This window comes from Stegastes partitus, unplaced genomic scaffold, assembly GCF_000690725.1.
Source record: "Stegastes partitus isolate 25-593 unplaced genomic scaffold, Stegastes_partitus-1.0.2 Scaffold1375, whole genome shotgun sequence".
In the NCBI taxonomy this organism is placed as follows: Eukaryota; Metazoa; Chordata; class Actinopteri; family Pomacentridae; genus Stegastes; species Stegastes partitus.
In genome coordinates, this window is record NW_007579106.1 from 172,965 (window position 1) to 195,347 (window position 22,383).

Here is a 22,383-nt window from a genome sequence, read left to right on the forward strand (position 1 = left end):
CTAAAGAATAGAGGATTATAAGGATCTGTTTTTTTCTAACTTTAACTTTCATCTACTGATAGCTGCTATAGAATATTAGAAAATATGGCTCAACAGTTGAGATCAGTTTGAGTCAGTGGAAGTTGCTGACGAAGGGGAGAACACTATTCATTCACCAGTTTCTCACCATCTCACAGTCAGTTGTGGAATTCAGTCTGGCAGCCACGAGGCCACATCTCTCTGTTTAGACTCACTGCAGTCCATTTTCAAACACCTGTCTGCTGTCTGAGTACAGTTTGGCTGTCAGGCATCATTTCAATAAATCTGTTTCACTGTAGGTGACTGAACAAACCTTGGACCAGACGTTGTGTTTTCAATTTATTTTCAGTCACACTTGTTGAAGAATAGGCTGGTTCCTGTATTGTCCTCCTGTTGGACACAAAGTACTGACAAAGAACAAGAAGGAGACAAAGTTGTAAGGGATTTCCAGACTGAGACATGTGAGCAGGAAACAGTGCTAACAACAGATAGATACCCCGAGTGTTGAGTTCACACTTTGAATGGATTAACTGAGCTCATGTTGGTGGGGCATCGCTGCCATCTCGTGTTTAAGCGCAGCGCTGCAGCAGCACAAAAACAAACCTCTCCTCACTTCACTGGGTTTCATTTCCTTTCCTTTATTTTGACAGGAGCATGGGCTTATGCAGCCTTACAGTTCGTACAAATACAGACTCCTCAAAAATGCATTGCTTGCATTCACTCTCACCGCTGTCACAGAATGTGTGGGGATGATGTTTGACGCTGTAAATGCTGCACACTAAAGTGAAACACTACTAAGGTGAGCTACAGACAGACAGTGTGCGCCTACGTGTTAGTGCACAGAGACGACCGTTGGGATCTTTGCATTTTTGTGCAGCTATTGCCATCAGGTCACGATGTGGATGAACACGACACACACAGAGAACTTGCATATTGAATACCTAACCTACAGCTTTCCACCTGAGAACGAACCAACACATCCGCTGTTGGGACACAACTTGGATTTGTCAAAGCGTACAAAGAAAAACAAGTTTAGAGAAAAAGAAAAAAAGAGGACAGAAAAGGTATTGCTGCTGCTGAGACAAAGTGTGCGAGCAGGTCGTGGGCATCTGAGAGGAAACTTGAAATCAAAGAGTGATGGTGACGATAACACAGACAGGAGTCAGTAATACTACTTACTGCAGCTCTGGAAAACAAAACGCCGCCTTCCTACGTAAAGGTGACACTGGAGGTGTTCTACTGTGATGCTTGATGTAAATAAAACAAAATATATCATAAAATACATCTTTAGTCGTTACCATGCAGTTGCATTCGCTGCCATTATTCTAGCACGGAAATCTGAACAACAGTACACACCAATACAACTGATACACATTTAACCCACTGTGCTGTTTGTGCGAGGTTAAAGGGAAAATCCACACAAAATTCACATTTCATCAAGTCACCACCTCCAACCAGCTGTATTACGTCTGATGATAATGTCGTGTGACTCAATATTGAAACTTACTGAACTCAGCAGGCCCATGCAACTTTTCCTTGAAAGTTACAGATTGGTCACAAACTGAAAGGTGAAAGCAACAAAATAGTCGTAATAAAGTAGATTTAATGTGCTAGAATCTTTACAGTCTACCAGGTCAAAACCTAATGGAAGACTTCTGAGTTATACGTTAAGTCTTGATTGTTCTCCCTTGTGGCTGAGTTCACGGACAGCTGTGGATACAATGGACACAAAGTTCTTGTTCCTATACTATTTTTATTGTCCACTTGGAGGACATACATGTGCAGTAGATCATATCTACATACTCTGTGCATACACACTACTACCCAACATGTGCACTATTTCCCTAAAGCAACAGGAAGTTGTGCAGATTTCGGACTCTTGCGGACTTGGGGAGATGATGAAATTAACATCCCCTGTACTCTAGCAGACCCTCATGTACTCATGGATGCAGAAAGTAACACTCGCCCTATGATTCATTACAACACAGCTTGTGTTGATAATATTCAGACTGCGCCCCCTGGTGGTAAGCGCGGACATGCATTTCTATACAGATGTATGGAAACTTCCCCACAGCAAACGGAAAGGGGCTAATGTGTTAAACTAGTTCCTTTTCAAATATACATTTACACAATTTGTCAGCATAGTCAATTAACCAAATTAGCCTGTCAGCTAATTCTTTTTTTGTGCTGCCACAAAAGAACTAAATGGTCAATGTGCTAGAGATGAATTTCAGACCAGAAAAAAAAAAAAAAAAAACAGAAGGAGGTGGATTGACATTGGAGTAAACAGGGGTTCTCATAGGAATAAATGGAGCTCTGGTTGACTCACATACACAGAGAAAGAGTTTCATTCAGCAATATTATCCTTTTCTTGTCCTAAAGTCCTCTTACTTTGTCCTGTGAAGTTTGTCTCAAATCAGATTTACCAAATTGCTGCTGCACAAACTCGTCATAGGTTGCCTGCATCATACTGACAAACGCAACCGTGTGCAAAGAGAGTGTGTGTTCAGAGATTAACAACACTCAGGTTGCCACATCGTTCAGTTTCAGTAGTTGTATCAGAGCGCCCGAAACAATTAGAAAACGTTAATAAAACATCTGTTAATGATGTTTAGTCAGAGCAACGCTGTGCTTTGACACAAATAGAGACGGAATGGTTTGGGGTACATGAAGTTAGACACTAAAAAGCATCTTTATCAGGCAAAGGGGGTCTATGTACAATATACAACTAGTCAAAGGAGACCGTCACTGAGAGATAATGTTACACTGCTGGGTGCAACGGAGGATGAGACTTAACAGAAAACACTGTAAAGATCCTGGGAAGCTTCCTGCTTCATGAAAGTGTACAAGAAATTCTACAAAACCTCTCCGTAAACCATCAAGCCATGATGCGTGCCACAAAATTCCAAATAGAATATCAATATTGTCCCAAGATTGTTATTTATAATCTTTAAATAATCCATTTTGGGTATCTGCTGGAAGTATAAAATACCATCAGGTGCCATTACACCACTGTTAGTACATAGAGGACCACCATCCTACCAAAAAAAAAAAGCTCATGTCTGTCTGTCCTTTTGTCAGCCCTCTGTACATCCACGGGAGTTTGTTTTGAGCACGGTGCTTAAAACTAAATATCTGCAGCATATGTCCCTGAAAATTCTCTCCCACGAGTCCCACGACTTGTTCCGTTATTAATCGCCTTTACATCTCAGGATGACGCTATCGGAGCCGTCTGCTGTTCAGCTTTAGGAAAACCTGGCTCCAAGTCACACTATAAACTGAGAATCAACGTATGTCATTTTTACATATTTTTGGATGGATTTTCCCTTTAAGAGCAACTTTTCTCTTTACAGATGCATATAGTTCTGAGTTGTAGCCCTCCACAGAAAGCTTTTCAAGCTGATACATCAAAGCCACTGTTTCACAATATTTGGTGAATCTGACATGCTGGTAAATTTCATGTTTTACACGAGAATCATCAGAAAAACATATATGGCTCTATCATAGCGCTTAAAGATTTGACCTTTTTTCCTGTGCTTTCTGTTCTACACCAAAGGCGAATTTGCATCCAGAATGATCTTCATCCAATCTGCCCCAGTGTTCCTATTTCCACCGCAGAACATATCTGTGATTGTCATACTCAATGACCACACCCAGGGCTCTCACAGAACCAACAGCAATAAAGAAAATTCACTTGGATCTGACTGTTACAGCATGCAAGCTTCAAACAATGTGTGTTTCCACTTGAGAAAGCCGTCGTTCGAGTCAGTCAGTGCAACGGGGCGAAGCTGGCCCCTTTGTGGCCCCGGGCTTTGGAGCCAGGGCCAGTGTCCGGAGAGGTAGGGGAGACGGGGACGTCGAAGGCGGGGTTGGGAATATGCAAAGCTGCTCTTTTGCATTTCTTTGAGCGAGTCTTGGTGTGACGTGGAGGAGAGGCATCCCCGTGAGAGCTGGCTGTGTGGTGGGCCCCGCAGCCCGTGGAGAGCTCCGGTGAGGGGTCAGAGTTGGCCGCGGGGCTGCTGCTGTCTGGGCAGGGATGAGCTGTCTGAGGTTTCCCCTGAGGACACGAGGTGGACAGGAGTGGGGAGAGAGCAGCCGACTCTAGCAGACCTTTAGTTCCCTGCGTGCACTGAGGGAGGAGGAGGAGGTACAAAGGAAGACAAGAGGTGAAGAGACAAGCCGGTGAAGTTAGCCTGACGAACGGCAGGGTGTTAAATCCCTTCTGTGTTTGCAGCTAGAACAGCTGTGCGAGATAAATCAAAGGTTAGCTGAGAGGGTGAGCACATGTGACCTGAAGCAGGAGATCCTGTTTCATGCCATAGACGTGCATTTGCATGCATGTTACACCTGTGGAGTCAGATTTGATATTTGATTAGCCCAACAACAGATGAATTGATTTAGCTTTTCATGGTGATTTATTGACAGGAGTCTGTGGGAGCCAGAGCTTCACATAGCCTAGCAGTGCTCGGGGTTTAAATTCAGCATGCAAATTTACTTGCAACGTGGATTACAGTCTGTTTATTCATTCTGCATTCCAAAAAAATCTACTTCTGCTCTGGATATAGACAGATAGATAGAACTTTATTGATCCCTTTGGTAGAACCTCAGGGAAATTGTTGAATATAAACGACAAAGCATCAAGGGTTCTGCTTATCACACCAACATTTAAATGATCTTATGTTCACTGTTGCATTTAACAGCAAAACTAAACAAGAGATGAGTCGACAGGTCCCATTCTTAACATATTTTCTTTTGCTAAAACTAGTTCCAGACTCTTGAAAAAATGCCCTGTTTAGTTTTTGTAGGACTTCTTTAAACTTATTTTATTTGACAAATGCAATAACTTTGCTGCTAATAACAGCAAAAGACAACAAGCTAACATTAGTTTCCAGTTAAACATTGATGCTAAAGTCCCTTTAAACTGGAAAATTCTGCAGCTCTTACTAATTTACAAACGTATTAAAGTCATACTGTTTCCACAGTGTTGTTTTTTATTCCTTACACTGCAGTCAGCAACAAGTCTGCGTGGTTTCCAGAGCTGCTGCTGAGCAGCTCTACAAGCTCAGCTGTGGACACAGAGCTCTGCAGCTGGAAGCAGAAGAGCACCTTTTGTTTCTAAACGTTTTTATTAGTGCTAATTAAAGCGCTCACTGTGAAATCACAATTTATCAACTACTGTAGCCATCCAGTGTAATAAGTTGAAGGGGTCGCATGAACCGTCAAATTAAATGGGACCAAAAAATTTAAAGTTATGGGTCACAAAACCGAAACAATGAGCGTTTTCCACTGAAGGAACTTGTGGGCTGTTTTCAGACAACCTGAAACTTTGCATGTTTTCCAACCACCAAGTCCTGTTGAGCCTCTTTCACGGCTGTTTTCAGGGGTGGAAGAAGCACCTTCTCCTGGGTAGCTACTTATCAGCAGCCCAGAAAAAACCGCTGTGTGTTGTAAAGAAAGGACTCGACACTTATGGAGCTCCTGGATAGAAATTCATGGGGAATTTCATCATAATAATGACACATTTCACCATTGAAATCATTATTTTTCTCTCCCCATTCACTTAGATATGGACCTAGTATTGTTAATCCAGAATGACTTCCCGCGGGTGTTGCTGCTGAGTGAAAGGGCTCCAACAGACCTTACTGGTCCAGGAGCAGTGCTTCCTACGTCTAGTATCTACTATCTGATACCCTCCAAGCCAACTTTGCACTCTGATCCCATACAGAAATGGGAACAGTAAGGTTGAAAGAGTTAATTGGGGCTGTTTCTATAAATGTTCACACCACCTTGCCCCTTGTTCCTGCAGCTTTAAAGCCACCGAATGAACCCCAAGAAGTCCTAAACCTCCATAGAACTAAGTGAAACTGCAGCTGGATGATAATATTTAACACTATGAGCAACACACATCCGTTTTTCCAACATAAGAAATATTGATTAGTGCAGCTTTAAAGCCTGATTTTCACTTGAATTAATTCCCAAATGTCTTTAGCCTCGGGGCTACAACACACAGCGTGTGAGTAATTGAGGAATTTTAACAGCGTGAAGCCTTGGTAGACTTTTTGTTTTCAAATTTAAAAGATTAACCGCTAATCCTGTTAATCCTTCAATAAACGCTAGTTTGTACTCAGTGCTTCTACATCTATATACTTTAATTTAATCGTCAAAGGCGCCTTAATTGCAGGTCGAATAAGCTTGGACACTTCCCTTCTTTGATTAAAAAACTATATAATCAATAGATGTCCTAATAACGAATTGCAATTCATTTCCTAATAGAGTATCAGTGAGTAAATAGTTTGGATTACAGCTCCATGCACCTAAGCATCCTCTTAATTAACTACTTAACATGTTCTTTTTCTTTTAACAATATAATGTTGTATTTAACTCACATACAAATACGTATTTATTCACTGGTTTGACTTTCCATCCCAACTTTAAAAACAAGTCTTTGCAAATCTGTGGCATGAAAAGGTCACATTTAAATAGCAAAGTGGACTCGTTTGAGCCGTATCTACACACTTTGACGTTGTGAGTTCATTTGACATAGAGTACACTCCATACTGTGTTCCATTATTCATTCGACATGGCAGCACATGAATAAAGCCATGCAGGGGAACAGCAGCCGGCCGAGGGGGGACATGCAACGACAGCGGGCGGCCACAGACAGTCTGCATTTACTCTCCCTCTCTCTAAACGGGCTTACCAAGCTCAAGCCTCGCTTTTCCTGCTCTAACAGCAGCTAATCAGCCACTGCAGGACACAGCAAAGTCCAGACATTTCTCCTCCTCGTGTCGGTGGCGGGACAGAGACGACACCACACACAGAACAGTGAGTCAGGAGTGGTGAACACACACACGGGGAGTGTACCGATGCTGGGATGATTTACCTATAATAACGCTCCAGATGGAAACCAAGAGGATGGACGAACAAAACAATGAAAAATGAGCACACACAGGTGATGAACTGAATTTAATTTATGAAACATTTCAGATACTGACAAAATAGGAACTGCATTAAAAGATGATGAGCAACATTTAAAAATGGAATAAAGACATGAAGGAAAACAAGCGGGAAATGAGTAGATTCATTTGTCACCAATAATCAGGCACTTGTATATGTAGAGAAACATGACAAGAGGAGGAAGCTGACACCGAAATTTAAACCATGGACTGCTAATGTGGAATCAGGCTCCATCAGCTGAATCTAAAAAAAAATGTTTTTATATAACCATCAAATCAATAACTAAATAAATCTAAAACTAGAAACACTGGCTCCGGCTTCAACTGGCTTTCATCTCATTCTGTACAAATAGATAACAAAAATACATCAGTTTTTTAGTGTAAACAAAAAAAGAGACATTTGTGTTCCTAAATGCCAAACAGCAGCGACTCCTCTACCTAATATGAGCTTATTGTGGCTCCGACTGCAACTTCATCTCGTCTTGTAAACAAACGTTTCTGTGCAACTCTCCAGGTATCCTCTTATATCCCTTGCTGACGCAGAACAACAAGATAGACACTCTGTAAGGAAGAGGACGACCGAGAGGAGCAAAGAAACGTATTCGAAATCTTTACTCTCCCTGAGCTGGAACACAGTACTGCACAGGAAGGAGATACTGAGGTAAAGATGGTGATTAAAAAGGTATTAAAAAACAGCAAACATTAAAAAAAAAAAGAGTATTCCTAGTGCATATACTAAAAGAAAAACACGATTTATGCTTGAGGTAAACATGGCTGAGCAGTTTAGAAGCAGTTAAACTCATCAGACCTGTAAACACCTAAACAGAGCTAAACAAACCCTGACTTTAACACAACAGCAACAACACAATCTTCCTCTCACTAATAACACATCAAGTCATAAGCAGTAAAACATGATTGCACTTAGGGTGGATTGTTTCTACAGTCTTTCTTGGTCAGGTAGGACCAGCAGCTTGTATGGCTAATGTCAGCTAATGTGTAGCTTTATGCAGTGATATTAGATTAAGATTCCCCTACCTCGCTCTCAGGAAACGAAACAACTGAACAAAAATGTTAAACTATTCCTTTAAGTTTTAGTCAGCAAGCTATGACACTGTCCAACTCATAAACAACTAACTGTTTTACTCTGGCTGCAGTGTAAATAGAGCACAAGGGTTGATTAACCCTTACAACAACAACAACAACAACAACAGGCAGCAGAAGGATGCCGGGTCGGGGCTACAGCAGGCAACAAGGGCTTCTCTCAGGCAGAGGAGCAGTTTTGGTGGGAGTCGGGGGGTGCAGGCACAGAAAATGGGAATCCCTGCAAGTTAAAAGCCGGCTGAGAAGATCCTCCTACCACGTTTATCTCGCTCTTAGCGGCCAGGGTGGGCAGCTCGATGTCCGTGCCGCCGGTCTGGGCAGACTCATCTGCGGGTAGGAAACCTCGCCTGTCGATCAAGCTGGAACAGCACAGAAAGGTGAGACAGTATAAGGTGACGTGCATGTTCCTGTTTTAGTTTCGATATTTCGTGTCATGAAATATGATCTCGTGGGTGCGCAGGTGTAAATGAAATGGAGCATGTGGTTCAAAACTAAAAATGCTTTGCAAGACACTTTCATTTGTTACACGGTTATTACACAAGTATTAATTATAGCCTCTTGAATGAGACTTTAATACAAGATGCACATTAATAAATAACCAGTTGTAAAAACAGTTCAACTCAATTAATTATATGCAACTTGCATAGGTGCACAGTTTTGTTTATTGTTTTGTTTTGTTCGCATGGATATTTCTGAGGATGTGAAATGACCACTGTCAAACGGACTCCCTCTTGAGGACCGACCTGGGTGGCATGGGTGCACAAAGCACAGAACAGCAGTTGATAAAGATGTTTCTGTGACTGTATGGGTTGGTGACATCTTCGCCACTCTTTCCCGACCAGGAGCCTTTGATCTGAAGAAAAAAGAAAATACCATAACGTCACTGGTTGTACAATTTTGCAAGATTTCACACTCGTATTTCACCAAACAGTAACATTCTGTGTTGAAGAACTTCCTTAACTTAGCATGGGTTCACAATGTAGGTACAAAAATAGGAATATGTGTAAGGGTTCGTGTTTCTTCTGTACAACAAAGTGTTATTTAATAAGCAGTCTTCTCTCTCAACATCAGCCTAACACAAAACTAGTTTTTCCTCATACAAACATCCCATAACAAACAAAAACTTGAATCTGCCACAACATCCAACACAAGGCAGTACTCACGTCTTCATTAGTGGTCAGATTGGAAGCCACCAGGTATGTATGGAAGCCTGAGAGGCCCAAGATGGACCAGACTGAGAAGAAACATATCACCAGCTCCACTGCAGTGACAGGTTGGGTCAAGGAGAGCATCACTATGTTGGAGGTAGGACTGGGGGACGTGGCCGACAATTGTTTTGGGGGTTTTTGTGTTTTTTTTTTTTGGTTTCAGTTAATATTAAGTCTTTTTGCATTAAGTTACAGAGTATGTTCTGGCAAAAATTTCACACTAACCATTCAGGATACTTTATTTCAAGCGGTCTGAGAGAAAACTTCTGCACCTCCGCTTGGCTCTGTTTTCAGTTGATATAAAATCCAGTTCATGACAGGAGACTTCGGCCAATCACAGGTGTTTTCAGAGAGGGGTGTTGCTCCTATTGGCTGTTCTACAAATGCAAATGAGCGTCTCTTAGGATGACAGAACGCCTGATTGAGTGCCAGAAAAATCCTTCAGGAAAAGCTGTTACTCCAGCACTGGCAACAAATGCAATCCAAAGAAGGAGAGATGGACGAATCGGAACAACAATGAACTGCAATGGAACAGTATCAGCAAAGTGTTCTCACTTTCCTCAGCCATGTTTCATCATCGCTGCCATTAGTCGACTGTATCCAAGGAAACAATGGCAGCTTTTGTTACTGTCCTGAGTCCAGAGGGATCTTTCTATCTGTGAGCACTGCAGAGAATGTAATTTAGGTATTTTTCACAAAGTGCAAAAGAAAAATTCTGAGTTATCAATTTAATATATCACCGAGCCCACATAGGAGGGATGAAGAGGAACGAAAACAAATAATAGCATTGTTCTTTTGCTCAAGAAATCCAGAAACGTGCTCGAAAAGGATATCTGCCGGGACTCTCTTGAAGAGCAAACACCAGTCCTTTCCCGCCTTGAGCCCCTAAAAGAGAAGAGAAATATCACCGTCACCGGACTACAACTGTGTTTCTGTGCCATTAAAATGAAAAAACATACAATGGGAAATCACAATGGAGCTTTTTCCAACTGAGACAAAACAAACACAGTTACTAGCAGGTGCTTTATGAGCCAGCAGAAAGACTCCTGACTGATTTCCAAACATGAGCCAAAGCAAGTACTCAGCGCAAGATGTGTGGTCACGCAGCCGAAGATGAAAGCTGTCAGGAAGGAGAGCGACACGATGAAGGTGTAGAAGAAACGGTAGTTGCGTTTCCCTACGCAGTTCCCCACCCAGGGGCAGTGATGGTCAAATCTCTCTGAAAGACAAGACGAAGAAACACTAAGATGAGAATTTAAAGGAACACTTCAACAGTTTGGGGTACAATCTAGAGCAGGGGAATAGACGGAAGCTTGTTCACTGTGCCCCTGTGAAGCCTCTTTTCATTATTCATGGCTGGTAAATGTCACGGTGTCAATGTGCTCACCCACACAGTTGTCACACAGGCTGCAGTGGGAGGTGCGTGGAGGCCGGAACATCTTGCAGGTGAAGCAGTATTTGAGCTTGACCACCTGCTGGTTGATGAGGACTTCCTTGGTGCGCGGTGGAGGCCGATAGCTGGTGTTTCCAGTGTTGTCTGCAGAGGAGACAAAAGAAAACAGAAACACAGTCTATTCTTTAGATGCTGTTGACTTTAAAGCCCTTACACACCAATGCTTCACTCACACAGGTGCACCTTATTTTACCCACTCAGACCTCTTCTCAGAATTGTGTGATGAGTGTAATTGACTTCCTGCACTCTCATGCAATTATTTTCATTATTTATCAATCTGCAGATTTTTTTCTTGACTCATCAACGAATCATTTTGTTTAGAAAATGGCAGACACTAGTGACAAATGCAAAAATAGTCCAAAATCTCTATATATTTAATTGGCAGTCTTCAATGATAAAGAAATGCTAAAGCAGAATGAATGCTGCTAAGCTAGCCATAACTGCTGCACTGCTATGTTTCTGTCCTGATTGTTTGACTGGGGAAATTTAGTCTGACTGCATCATTGGGGTACGACAACTAACACCTTAATCGATCACATTTCAGGTTCCAAATATCACCCAGGCTTAAAAGACAGGGCATCGAGACCAAACACGGGTGTCTGGAACAACAAAAGATGGTTTTATCCCATGCAGTATATCAACGGTGATGAAAACTGACGCCACATCTTCGACACTCGCGTGACAGCTTTCACACTTCCACACACAACTAGCAAAGCAGTCTTCTTGCTGTGACATGTGGAATTTACAATTGACCCAATGCCAAAAAACATTGTTACGTCTGAACTTTTATGACCTCGGCCTCGTAGATTAAATACAACCAACATGCCCCAGCAATAGGCACATTATCAAAATGAATAGGAAAATTGTTTGATATAATCACTTAACTGCATCAGATGCAAACCACCATGACTGCACATGAAAAGTTTGGTTTCATGATCAAGCCTCCAGCGTGTTCCCTCTCTGGCTTACAAACAGCCTGTCATCTCCCTTGATAACAGAGTTTCGTCACTGTCCATCACCCCCCCTGTGGCTTTCGTGCAGGTCTCCTGAGGCGCACTAGTCCACCGCCACCTGAGCCTCTAAGCCCCGTCTACGCCCGCGGACGTCCCTCGGAGGAGGATGTAGCCAGCAAGAACCGGCAGCAGACAAGGTATGAGGATTTCTTTTCCTTATTTATTTTTAATTATTGTGTAAATGTATGAATTTGTGAGTGTTTTCTGTTGTTGTGTTAAGATTAAAATGACCTGTGTGCCTTCATAGTTAGGCTACTGTGCTTAATTCAAAGAAATGTGATTAAACTTGAATTATATTTTTTCTTTTAGTTGCAATTCAAAAGGAGTCCCTAGTATTTATCGATATTGATGAAAATGAAAACTGTTCAGCTGTATCACTCAGCCCTATGATGACCTAATTCTTAGCGTCATTGTCCAGTGTCAACCTGAGCACGGCTCTTACAAATCACATGGTCAGACCAAAGTTTGCCTCTCATTCTTGTCTCGCTTCTGGTTGCCAACCTCCTTTGCATTATGCAGACTTCAGACTGACTAAAGGCTAACTCCATCTACGTCCTCTTAGAAGGCGTAGATAGAACACTTTCTTACACATTACGGATGTCACATCAGTTAAACTGTTCTGACAACGTGGACTTAACGTTTTTAGGGGTTTCTCTACAATCAGATAAAACATATTTCCACAAAATCCCACAAAAAGCCTTTTTACAACCAACATTCTGATTGTTAAACAGTCAAAGCACAGGTGTACCATGAGCGATGTCTGAGTTCCATTAAGTGGTCCAATGAACCAGACTGCACAATACTAGCAGCCTGAAAGTGGCTGCCCTGAACAGAATGTACTCATTATCAATGAATAACATCTTCTTCTGCGAGGAGATGCTCAAACCTCCTTGTACAGAAATGGTTAAAAAGGTTGCATACTGCATGTATTATTTACTAAGTACTTTTGTAATCGGCGTACACGAAATCATTTGGCATTTTGTACAGACAGCAAACAACTGATGCATCGCAACGAAACACAATGTACCCAAAACCTGTTTAGTATGTAATGGGAATATCTCTCTAGGTTACAATGGAGTTTGAAATTTCACTATTTACACAAGCTCTGTGCTTATTAGTGGAATTTTAATTAGGCCTAAGATGCTTGCTAACACAGTCCAACACCATGTACACAATATTTACTTAGAGATAAGATGCTGGGTAAATGCTCAGTACTTGTGCCAGAATATTTATCTCAAAAATAGCTGAAGCAACAGCAGTACAGTTGGATAATACGAACATCTTACATCACCGCTGCCTAAACTTTGGTCATGTGTAGGAGTTTCCGAGGTGCACATGAAGCCAATTTTATACACGGAGGTCATTAAATCAAAGCAAGCCATATGGAAAGGAAAGATAATGTTGGCAAGACATTAAAACTGACAAGTGAACATAAATGATGAAGCGCTTTGAACAGGTCTGAAATGCAAAAAAACAGACAGATTGGAGTAAAGGGATCTCTACAGAACCTTTTCAAAGGGATAACATATCTTTCAGGCCAAATTTAGATGGCAGCAGGACACCTTGCTTCCAGAACAATAGCCCTAATAGCAGCCAATATGACATTTATTGCTCTGAGTCATGGCAAATTCAACTTCAGACGTTTGATGTGTCAACGGGTTCATTATCATTAAAATGAACTGGCAACAGCATGAGTTAAATGACTGAAGGTACCGGACCAGTTCTTTCAAGCAAAGTTAAAGCAGTGCAGACCCGAGGCCACTGACTGGATGGTAACATACAAAAAAACGCTTAAGCAGTATGAGTTCAGAGGACAAATCCCCTCCAGGAAACATAAAGGTCCCACGGAGAGCGCTGGTGCCAAAGTTGGTCTAAATTCACAGTCATAAACCGTCAGAAATACCACACCAGGGGAAACAGTGAACGCTTCGAAACCGTAAAATTTTATGTTCCTCGCTATCAAAGTCAAGAACACCCTTATAGTTACGACCACAGCTATGTGCGACTCACTTATCCCTTACCGATCTGTTTCTCGATGTCTGCAGCCTCGTCTGGTGTGGCTCTGGGCAGGATGCCGGGGTCGGTGAAGCTGGTCTGGAGCAGGGTGATGACCACGAAAACAAAGAGGACTCCTCCAATAACAGGTATGCAGCTGGTCAGGTGTTTTACCAGGAAGGGACAGCTGTGATATGGGGCAGTCACAGAGAGAGAGAGATGATGAATTACAATAACAACAACAGGCTGACCATATCAAAGGCTGGGAGAGGATCGTAACAATGCTCCATCTCATATCACATAACCCAGCCTACTTTTTTTTTTTTTAAACCCACCATGGGATCTAGTTTTCATTAACCTTCAGTGCTTTTAATCACCATCTAAATCCATGGAGACAACACAAGTGTCGCTGCACGGTGACGGCAAGATTGTCATTTTCATTATTAACCACTATTAATGTACATTTTGATTTAAAATGTTATTACCAGCTGCAAGAATAAATAGGAATTTTAACCCAAAAAGTGCAAGGGGTCAAATGTAGAATGATAAGGACTTCTAAACAGCCTGACTACATGATGAAATTGAACACCTTTAAGCACAATTGCATAATAATAGTAAAAGGGCTTATAGATCATCAATAAAGAGCTTTTATGTATAACTTGGATCTAATACCCCAGACAGAAGTCATTTCTATAAAAGGTCAATTTAAAGAGCTGATGTGCCTCATCTGCTGTTGAGTTTCTTACATCATACCACTGGATGAGGACAGTGACTGAACTCACAAGTGACAGAACAGGAAACCTACTATGCAAAAAAAATGAACTCACTCAAATATAAAGAATAAACCACTTGTGACCAGGATGAGGCCCAGGGTGAGGGGCAGGACCCCGCTCTGTCGGGCTACTATGATCCGTCCATCGCAGTAGAAGCGGTTCTTTCCGGGGAAAACTTCCCACTTTCTCTTGGGTCTTTTCGGCTCCTTCTCCTCCTTCTTCTTCTTCTTCTTCTTCTTCTCCTCCTCGTCGATGTCGTTGCCCTGATGAGGCGGAGGGGTCGGGGTGGGCGTCGGGAGTGCCTGCGGGTCGATTTGCTGATACTCGCAGTTTTTCATGATTTATGATGGAGTTTGGCTGCTCTGTCCCAATTCGGACAACCAGGGCATTTGGCCAGACAGCATCACCGACCCCCGTGTACCGTTAGGCAGGCGAACGGAGCAAATGTCGTCATTCCACGTAGAGAACAAGCTAATCCTGCACCGTGGGCATCCAGCTGTAAATAACCGTGAGACCCCGTGCTGGCAATTACATCCCCGTTACTTTCCATGCCTCTTCATTTATTCTTCTTTCAGTGTGTCTTCAGACGGACTGGGCACAAATTCAAGCCCTCTGGACATCGTTAGCTTCGTCGCTGTGCCACTCACACTAGCCAGCTCATCCAGCTGCGGAGTATTTAACATCAGTAAAGTACCGTTACCACTGCTAGCTTGTTAGCTCGCTCGACTTGGACATTATATTCCAGCTTTGAGCCAAGCCCCAGCGACTGTGTGTGGATAAATTAAACGCAGACGAAAAACTTTTGTTATTTTCAACGCATATCGCTCTTCTACAAAGAGTCCTGACACATTCGTGACCACCTACTGGTTAGCTGCGTTGCTACAAAACGACTCGTCCGGGCAAATCGCGATGTTGTCAAGCGCGACACAAAGGAAACGTCTACTTCCGGTTGTGTGTCTTTCGAAATAAGTGGCCGCCAAGCAGTTGGACGTTTGGGGAACGTTCCGCCAATGTTAGCTAGAGTTTCGATGGCTTTCGCTAGGCCTCTTTCGATAACGTTCGTTAAAGTTTGTCGTTGTAGATGCTTTAGCAAACGTTTTCGGAACGTTTTGTGAATGTCGATAATGATAAGCTTAAGGGATTGTTCTCTAAAGGCTACTGTTTGCTGGATATTCTGTTAAAATATTAAAACATCGTGACAACAGAACTCAGAAAATGATTGGTAATAAGATCTGCACCCATGTGGCTATATTTTCTAATAAATAAACATTGTCAAACGATATAAACGGTACAACATCCGGTAATTCGGTGATCATTGTGGGTAACTTGACAGTTTTAATGCATCAAAATAAAAGCGCAAACATGTTAACTTTTAATTTCGACAGGGTGGTGGTGATAATTACAGGGTTATGAATACGTTGTATTTATTGTAGGCCTTCTCATTTAGTCGCTGAGTAATTTAAACAACTTCATCGTAATATGTAAAATTCGAAAAATACACTTGCGCTTTATTTTTTGAAGTCATTCCTAACCGGAAGTCCAACCTCTTGGTCGCAGCTACCTGGTGCCTTCCTCCAGCTTGACGCGCAGGTACACGGATTCGGTCGAAAACTTTACTGAAACTGACATTTTGGAGCGGCGCCGTCACAAAAAAAATAATAATAATAAACTTTCAAACATGGATTAGAAACTTTAATGTTTAGATTTGGTGGAACAGCCGACAGGAACTCGGGAGTGGAGCTGCTGGAAGCGCCGTGAACACTGTAAGTAATGTGAGGTGAGAAAGTCCTCTAATGGAGGAAAGAGCAGCTCTGACAAGTCGCCATGAAAGTGAAAATAATCTTTACAGACGAACAGAATTGCCAGCTAGTGTGTTCCAAACGTTTACGTATTGTTAAATTACTGGGTAAATGAAGATAAAACAGCAAAATGATAGCTGGGTTTCTCGTGTTTAAGGCTAAGTCACTACTGTAAACACTGGTCTGACTCATCGTCAACACGGAACGCCAGACTCCATTTGAGAATCTGTCAATTCAACGCTCTTTTGCAATATCACACACTCACGGATAAAAATAACTGAAGATAGCGAAAGATTTAGTCAGTTTTTCTCGTTCTATCTATCTATCTATTCATTCAACTAAAAAAAATACTCCTTTCCTACTTTAATTTAAAAAAAATGTCGTTTTGACTCTGCTTGTTGACTGTCAAATGCCAAACTCACTTTTAACATGCTGCTAAAACCATCAGTTTTAATAATGGACTTCGGTTTAGTAGGTGAAGGATTCAGAATTGTAATCAAATTCATGTAGTAGTTGTTAATTATCTCCATAAGTTTGTCGTGTAAACACTGGAGATGAGCAGATCCCTGTGCACTTGTTGGGGAATTTATAATTATTTTTTTTTAACTCTGCATCTCACAACTAGTTTTAGGGAAACTCCATAACATGACATCAGTACTTCTGATTATAGGAATAGCTATTTGCCTTAGACTATGTGCTCTCGCATTCGACATAAAACCTGTTTGACTAGCTCACCCGGCACCTGGGGATAGTAGTTTCACATTTGTTTTGGAGAGAGATGCCCTCAGGTGGCTACAAGTGACTTTAGGTTTTGCCTGAGATATTGGATTGGTTACAAGAATGTCCCGATGCCATTTCAACACTGTCTTATGATGTAGTGAAACCCCCGTTGACCTCATTTTCTGCAATGCTTGTCCTTGAATTCTTGGAGCCAGGAAGTCATGTCTGCCGGCAGCACCAGACGCAGCTGGGGGCCCGGCAGCCACAGGCCCGGACCCAGCCGGAGCAGCAGCCAAAGGTCGTCATATGAGGAGCGCTGTGTGGACCCAGTGGAAGACGGGCTACCCACCCCAGAGCCAAAGGTGGTCCACAAAGCTCACCTGAAAGATGCTAATGGAAAGGAGTCTGAGACCATCGGCTTCATTCCTGGCTCAGCTGAGCCTTCCTCTGCGACACAAACCTGCAACCCCTGCGCTTCTCCGAGGAGCTGTAGGACTTTTATATGCAACGTGCTCACCTGCGGCCTGTACAGGGTTTGCCAGTGCACCATCCTTGCTCCGTGCTTGGCGCCAAACGAGAGCTCCACAGACGAACCGGAGAAGGTGAGCCTCCGAGCCGTGAACGCGGGACAAAACAAAGAAGAAGACGGCGCAGACTGGCTGGGGGATGTCCACATCGGTGGAGTGAAAGTGGACCGCGCAAGACAGTATGTAGAGGCTGAAACTAATTCATACCCGCTTCTGTCTGCTGGTCAAACGCAGCCCAGTCATCCGTCCCTGCATGAGTCTATGAGGTTTGATGACTGGGAGGATGGCGATGAGAATGTAGACTCCCTGATTACTAAGAAGCTGCTGGAGCTCTACTCTGAATATCAAATCGAAGAGTTGGCCAGGTGCACCTCAGACTCCGTGTTTCTGAAGAAGAGCAAGGCCATCAACCAGCTCATCAACTCGCTGGCAGAGGAGCACAAAATGGGTGAGCAGGAAGCTGAGTGCAGGCTGGTGCGAGGCATCATACGCATCAGCACCCGGAAAAGCACAAAGAGGAGGCCCCCCACCTCCAGGAGGGAGAGGACGCTGTCGGACAGCGGCAACGAGACGATGAGGGACAGCGACTCCTTCTCATTCAGCAATAACAGTGAGTAGTGGCGGTTCTCGCTCCTTCAACCCAGAAATAGCAACAGCAACTCCAAAATGTCTCACTGCCATCAAGTAAAAACCGTTTCTCTGTTTCCTCAAGATGACTACAAATCAAATCCCAACATCCAAATATCAGACCTGACCTCCTCTGATCAGTGTGCCAGGGAGATGTGGAGGAACAATGGAGGTAAGAAATGTGCCTTAATCAACTTTAATATGTTTTAGACACTTGCTTTAATGGTGATGTAATGTCCAATTATAGCTAAAACTGTGTGTCATTAACTTATTTTGATTGTCAGCAGTTTGGTCAGTGACTTGTTGGCCACAGCAAGACATTATTTTGGATCACACATGGCCGTTCTAACAGGGTCTTCTGGTTGACGGTGATGGACTTCAAACATGAGCCTTTATTTATGACTAAACAAAGAGTCTCTGATTTTGGTGCCACAGGCAGGATTTTTGTTTTCATTTTAATACACATGCCTTTTGCTACCTTTACTTCTCGCATACACAATATTCCAGAGACCTCTAGGACAGAGACTTGGAAATTATGTTCTGATCGGTTGTGATAGTTACGAAACGTCGTTTCCTGATTTATCACATTCCTGTCATGTGAATGTTGTTTTAGAAGAAAACACAACAAATTACAGGTGCTGCTGACCATGTTGTCTGTGCTAGCTGGCTGTTGTGTAGTTTAGGAAATCATGGTTCTTACTGTTCTCCATCGCTGTTCTTCCTTCCGAGTATTTCTACAACTAAAGCAGCCAACCTCCTGCTTTGTGCCCAGATTATTTCTGAAAGTGAGCTGAAACACTTGCGTGGATGAAAATGTTCTGTTTTAGCTAAGTCTAGTTTAAGTTTTAAGACTCCTTGATATTTATTTGAATTGCATATTTAGTTCCTAGATAGATAGATAGATAGATAGATAGATAGATAGATAGATAGATAGATAGATAGATAGATAGATAGATAGATATTACATTGTGGTTGAAGAGCGTAGGTAATTTGTTTTTTGTTAACACGATACATAGCCCTGCTCCCGCAGCACCAGCCAACACACACAAACACACACCTGTGTACATGGGAGATCAGAGGTTCACAAGGGGGCTATATTTTGAATATATTTTGTTATTTTGCTAACAAGGATGATGGCATCTCCGCCCTGATCTCCTCACAAATCATCTAATAGTTAGAGAAAGACTGTTGAATTGGGCAGAAGTAAAATTTTAATTAGCAAATGTGCTTGTGGAACCCATGATTAGGTTTGGTTAAATTAGCTAGCAAGCTAAAGGTTAGTTTTAAATCACTTTTTTAAACAAGTTTAAATATAAATGACCACATTTCAAGCAAAATGTTTTTTAAAAACTGAGGAAAGCAAGAAAAGCACATTCAAACATACTGATACTGGTTTTCACTGGTGACCACTGTCCGCCTTTGTTTGGCTGCACTGGTCTAAATGCTGGTTTAAAGCCTTCTCCCCCCTCCTACCATAACATTCTGATGAATCCTTTACATGTGTATTTAGCTGCCATAAAGGTAGTCACATTTCAAATATGATTGATTCTAAAAACACTGGAATCATCCTATGAAGTGTCCTTCATGTGTAATTGCAGTCTGTGAATTCCCCCTACCTGAGTCATTAAAACAATAATCCAGAGGACGTGACCTCTGTGTCTTTCATGGCAACACTGGCTCTGTGCAGGTGTCATTTTACAGCATTGTGTGATTACCGCCACCTATTGAATGACACAGCAGTTTTTAATGTACCTGTCAGGGATTCACAAAATAGTGATTTTAAAAAGTCTTACAATGTAGAGACACATAAATGCACTACTACAGTATGAAGCAGGTACATTTTTTTTTGTTTGGAGGTTTCTTTCCTTCCACCAATGTCAGCTGTTGTGTGATTTGCCTACTTTTACTGGGTCTGCCATATCATATCAGGAAACAAACCAAACAACACAAGGCACTGTGGGTCAGTTGACAGATATTCATATTTGGACTTACTTCCCGGCAAGTGACCATAGAGCTACAGTTAAAATTTACCTTGGACCTAGTCATAGGGCCGCACCAGTGACAATGTAAATAGTTTTTATCGGTGGGGTGAGTGCTGCAGGGCGTACAGGCTTCTGTTTAGACTAGACGCCATAATTCATGCTGCAGCTGTTGTAAACCTGCTACATTACAGCTGGTACAGTAGATGGAAAGATAAGAATATGAGAAAACTATAATAGGCCTGGTGCATGTTTGTGTTCTTGCCTGAACTTTCTGGATAAATGCTGAAAGTTAGATTGTCCAAGCTCTCCAAGCTGTACAAAGTGGTTTCAGTGCGGCGGCAATAAAGCAGCCACTCAAGGAGACATGACGTTGAACCTCTTGATTGTACTTTCTTTAAGGTGATTTTAGTTCTGTTTATTCATTTTATTAGATTTACACATTTTAAAAGTCATATTAACGCAGACTGAGTTAAGGATTTAGGATTGTGGTTAGACTCACATCAGCGACAGCTTTCAAACTCAGAGACGCCATAGATAGGGTTAATCGTGACATGTGTGTGTTGTTGTGTGTGTTCGTTTACTTAGAGCCGTTGACATTTAAATGGCTCTGGAGACCCAGATAGCTGTAGTCATAAATACACCGTAACGACACTTTCATCAAGGCTTGGCAAAGTGGGAATAAAAATCAGAATGTGGCTTTTGACTCGGACACTAAAACAGACCTGGAGACACATTATTACATATTGCAAATTGCACACTTTAATAATCATCCACTGAATGGAGGTAAACACACAGAGATGATTTTGAGTCATATATGAAAAGGAAACACCTACACAAAAGCTACACTGATACACTTTTGAAATGTTTAAATGTTGTTTACAGTTACAGATTCTACAAAGGTTTTATTGCTATAGTTTGCAAAAAAAAAACAACTCACAGAAACATTTTTTAATATTCCAGCCCACAGCTTCAACAATAATGTAGCTTTAGTCGCTTGAACAACAGGAAGTAGCAGTAAAAGCAGCATTCAGAGGAGGTAGCTGGTATTTACTGTGATGTCCAGGCGTGGATTCATGGAGTCAGCCTTTCAAACCTGCATTGTTTGCATCCTTATGCACTTGCTTGCAGGGTTTCCTGTCTGTGCTGATGTGATGTGGAGGTGGAATTGTCAGGAATATGCAATGAATTTATCATCTGTGTGCAAATGCATTGTGTGTGATCGTGGGAAGAAAAAATAAAAGGATCCATAGGAAAAAACATTCCTGCTACTCATCACTGGTGGTCAGAAATGGTGTTTTCCAACAACAGATAATTAATTGAAGCATTGGCATATGATTTGTTCTGGTTCAATAGATAGTGTCCACATTATCAGCTTTATAATATAATGTGAGGAGCATCATATTAGCAAGCATATATTTATGCAACATTTTGTAAATGCGCTCCAAAGCAGAATTAATGATCAGTCTCCTTTGCAGGAAGATCCTGATGATTGTTATTCTGTGTTCTTACAGGTCACACTTCTAGTTCTCCGACAGCCTACTCGCCCTCTCACACAGAGACTAATTCTTCAGGTGTTCCACTGATTCCCAGCTCTGTGAGGACATGAGTCCTGCTCCACACCGGCGATCTTCTCTTACCTGACATGCTGTGTCCACAAGGTCATGCACAGGACGTTGAAAGGAGACACTACTTGCACAGGAGTCTGTGGCTGAGCCAAGCTTTTTGTAGAGACCATGGCTTTGCTGTGGAATAGAAAATGTGAAAATTCACATTGTCTGAAGGACTTCAGTGTACTCAGGGCTCTGTGTGTAGATATTTATGATTAGTAAATAATATATGTGTATTTGAAGGATTGATTGATTGATTGATTGATTGATTGATTGATTGATTGATTGATTGATTGCCCTGCAGGCAGACATCAACAGCAGCTCTTAAGGCCAGTTCACGTGTTCTGCGTCCAGATGCGATCCAGTGCATCCAGTGTCTATACCTGCTTTATCCATAGCAAGCCACAGGGGGCTGGAGCCTGGAAGAGCACTCAGAGAAGACCCCCGTGGGCACACATACCCCTTTTCGACCAAGCTGGTTTCTGTACTAGTTCGAAGCCAGAGCCTGACTTAGCACCAGTTCTTTGTGTTTCCACCACCTGAGCACTGGCTCCAGGTTCTCAAAACTGGTGCTTAGCAAGCAGCAACTCTTTGCTGGGCCAGA

The 22,383-nt window shown here is 42.2% G+C and overlaps 2 protein-coding genes across 3 annotated transcripts; one reads left to right on the forward strand and one right to left on the reverse strand.

The window, feature by feature from the left end:
- Positions 1–3,787: 3,787 nt before the first annotated feature.
- Positions 3,788–15,286, reverse strand: LOC103370124 (palmitoyltransferase ZDHHC18-like). Its single transcript, XM_008299045.1, has 9 exons — positions 14,572–15,286; positions 13,771–13,931; positions 10,671–10,820; positions 10,365–10,502; positions 10,117–10,168; positions 9,239–9,341; positions 8,819–8,928; positions 8,332–8,434; positions 3,788–4,147 (listed from the first exon to the last, which is right to left on the reverse strand). The coding sequence occupies exons 1-9, from the start codon at positions 14,853–14,855 to the stop codon at positions 3,788–3,790; spliced, it is 1,461 nt and encodes a 486-aa protein (XP_008297267.1). The 5' UTR covers positions 14,856–15,286.
- Positions 15,287–16,193: 907 nt separating this feature from the next.
- LOC103370125 (uncharacterized protein C1orf172 homolog) lies at positions 16,194–22,337 on the forward strand. Of its 2 annotated transcripts, XM_008299047.1 has the most exons (4): positions 16,194–16,280; positions 17,252–18,173; positions 18,276–18,362; positions 21,684–22,337. In XM_008299047.1, the coding sequence occupies exons 2-4, from the start codon at positions 17,258–17,260 to the stop codon at positions 21,776–21,778; spliced, it is 1,098 nt and encodes a 365-aa protein (XP_008297269.1). In that variant the 5' UTR covers positions 16,194–16,280; positions 17,252–17,257; the 3' UTR covers positions 21,779–22,337. The 2 variants fall into 2 exon arrangements, with proteins under 2 accessions (XP_008297269.1, XP_008297268.1); XM_008299046.1 differs by lacking the exon at positions 16,194–16,280 and having other exon boundaries at positions 16,958–18,173.
- Positions 22,338–22,383: the final 46 nt, after the last annotated feature.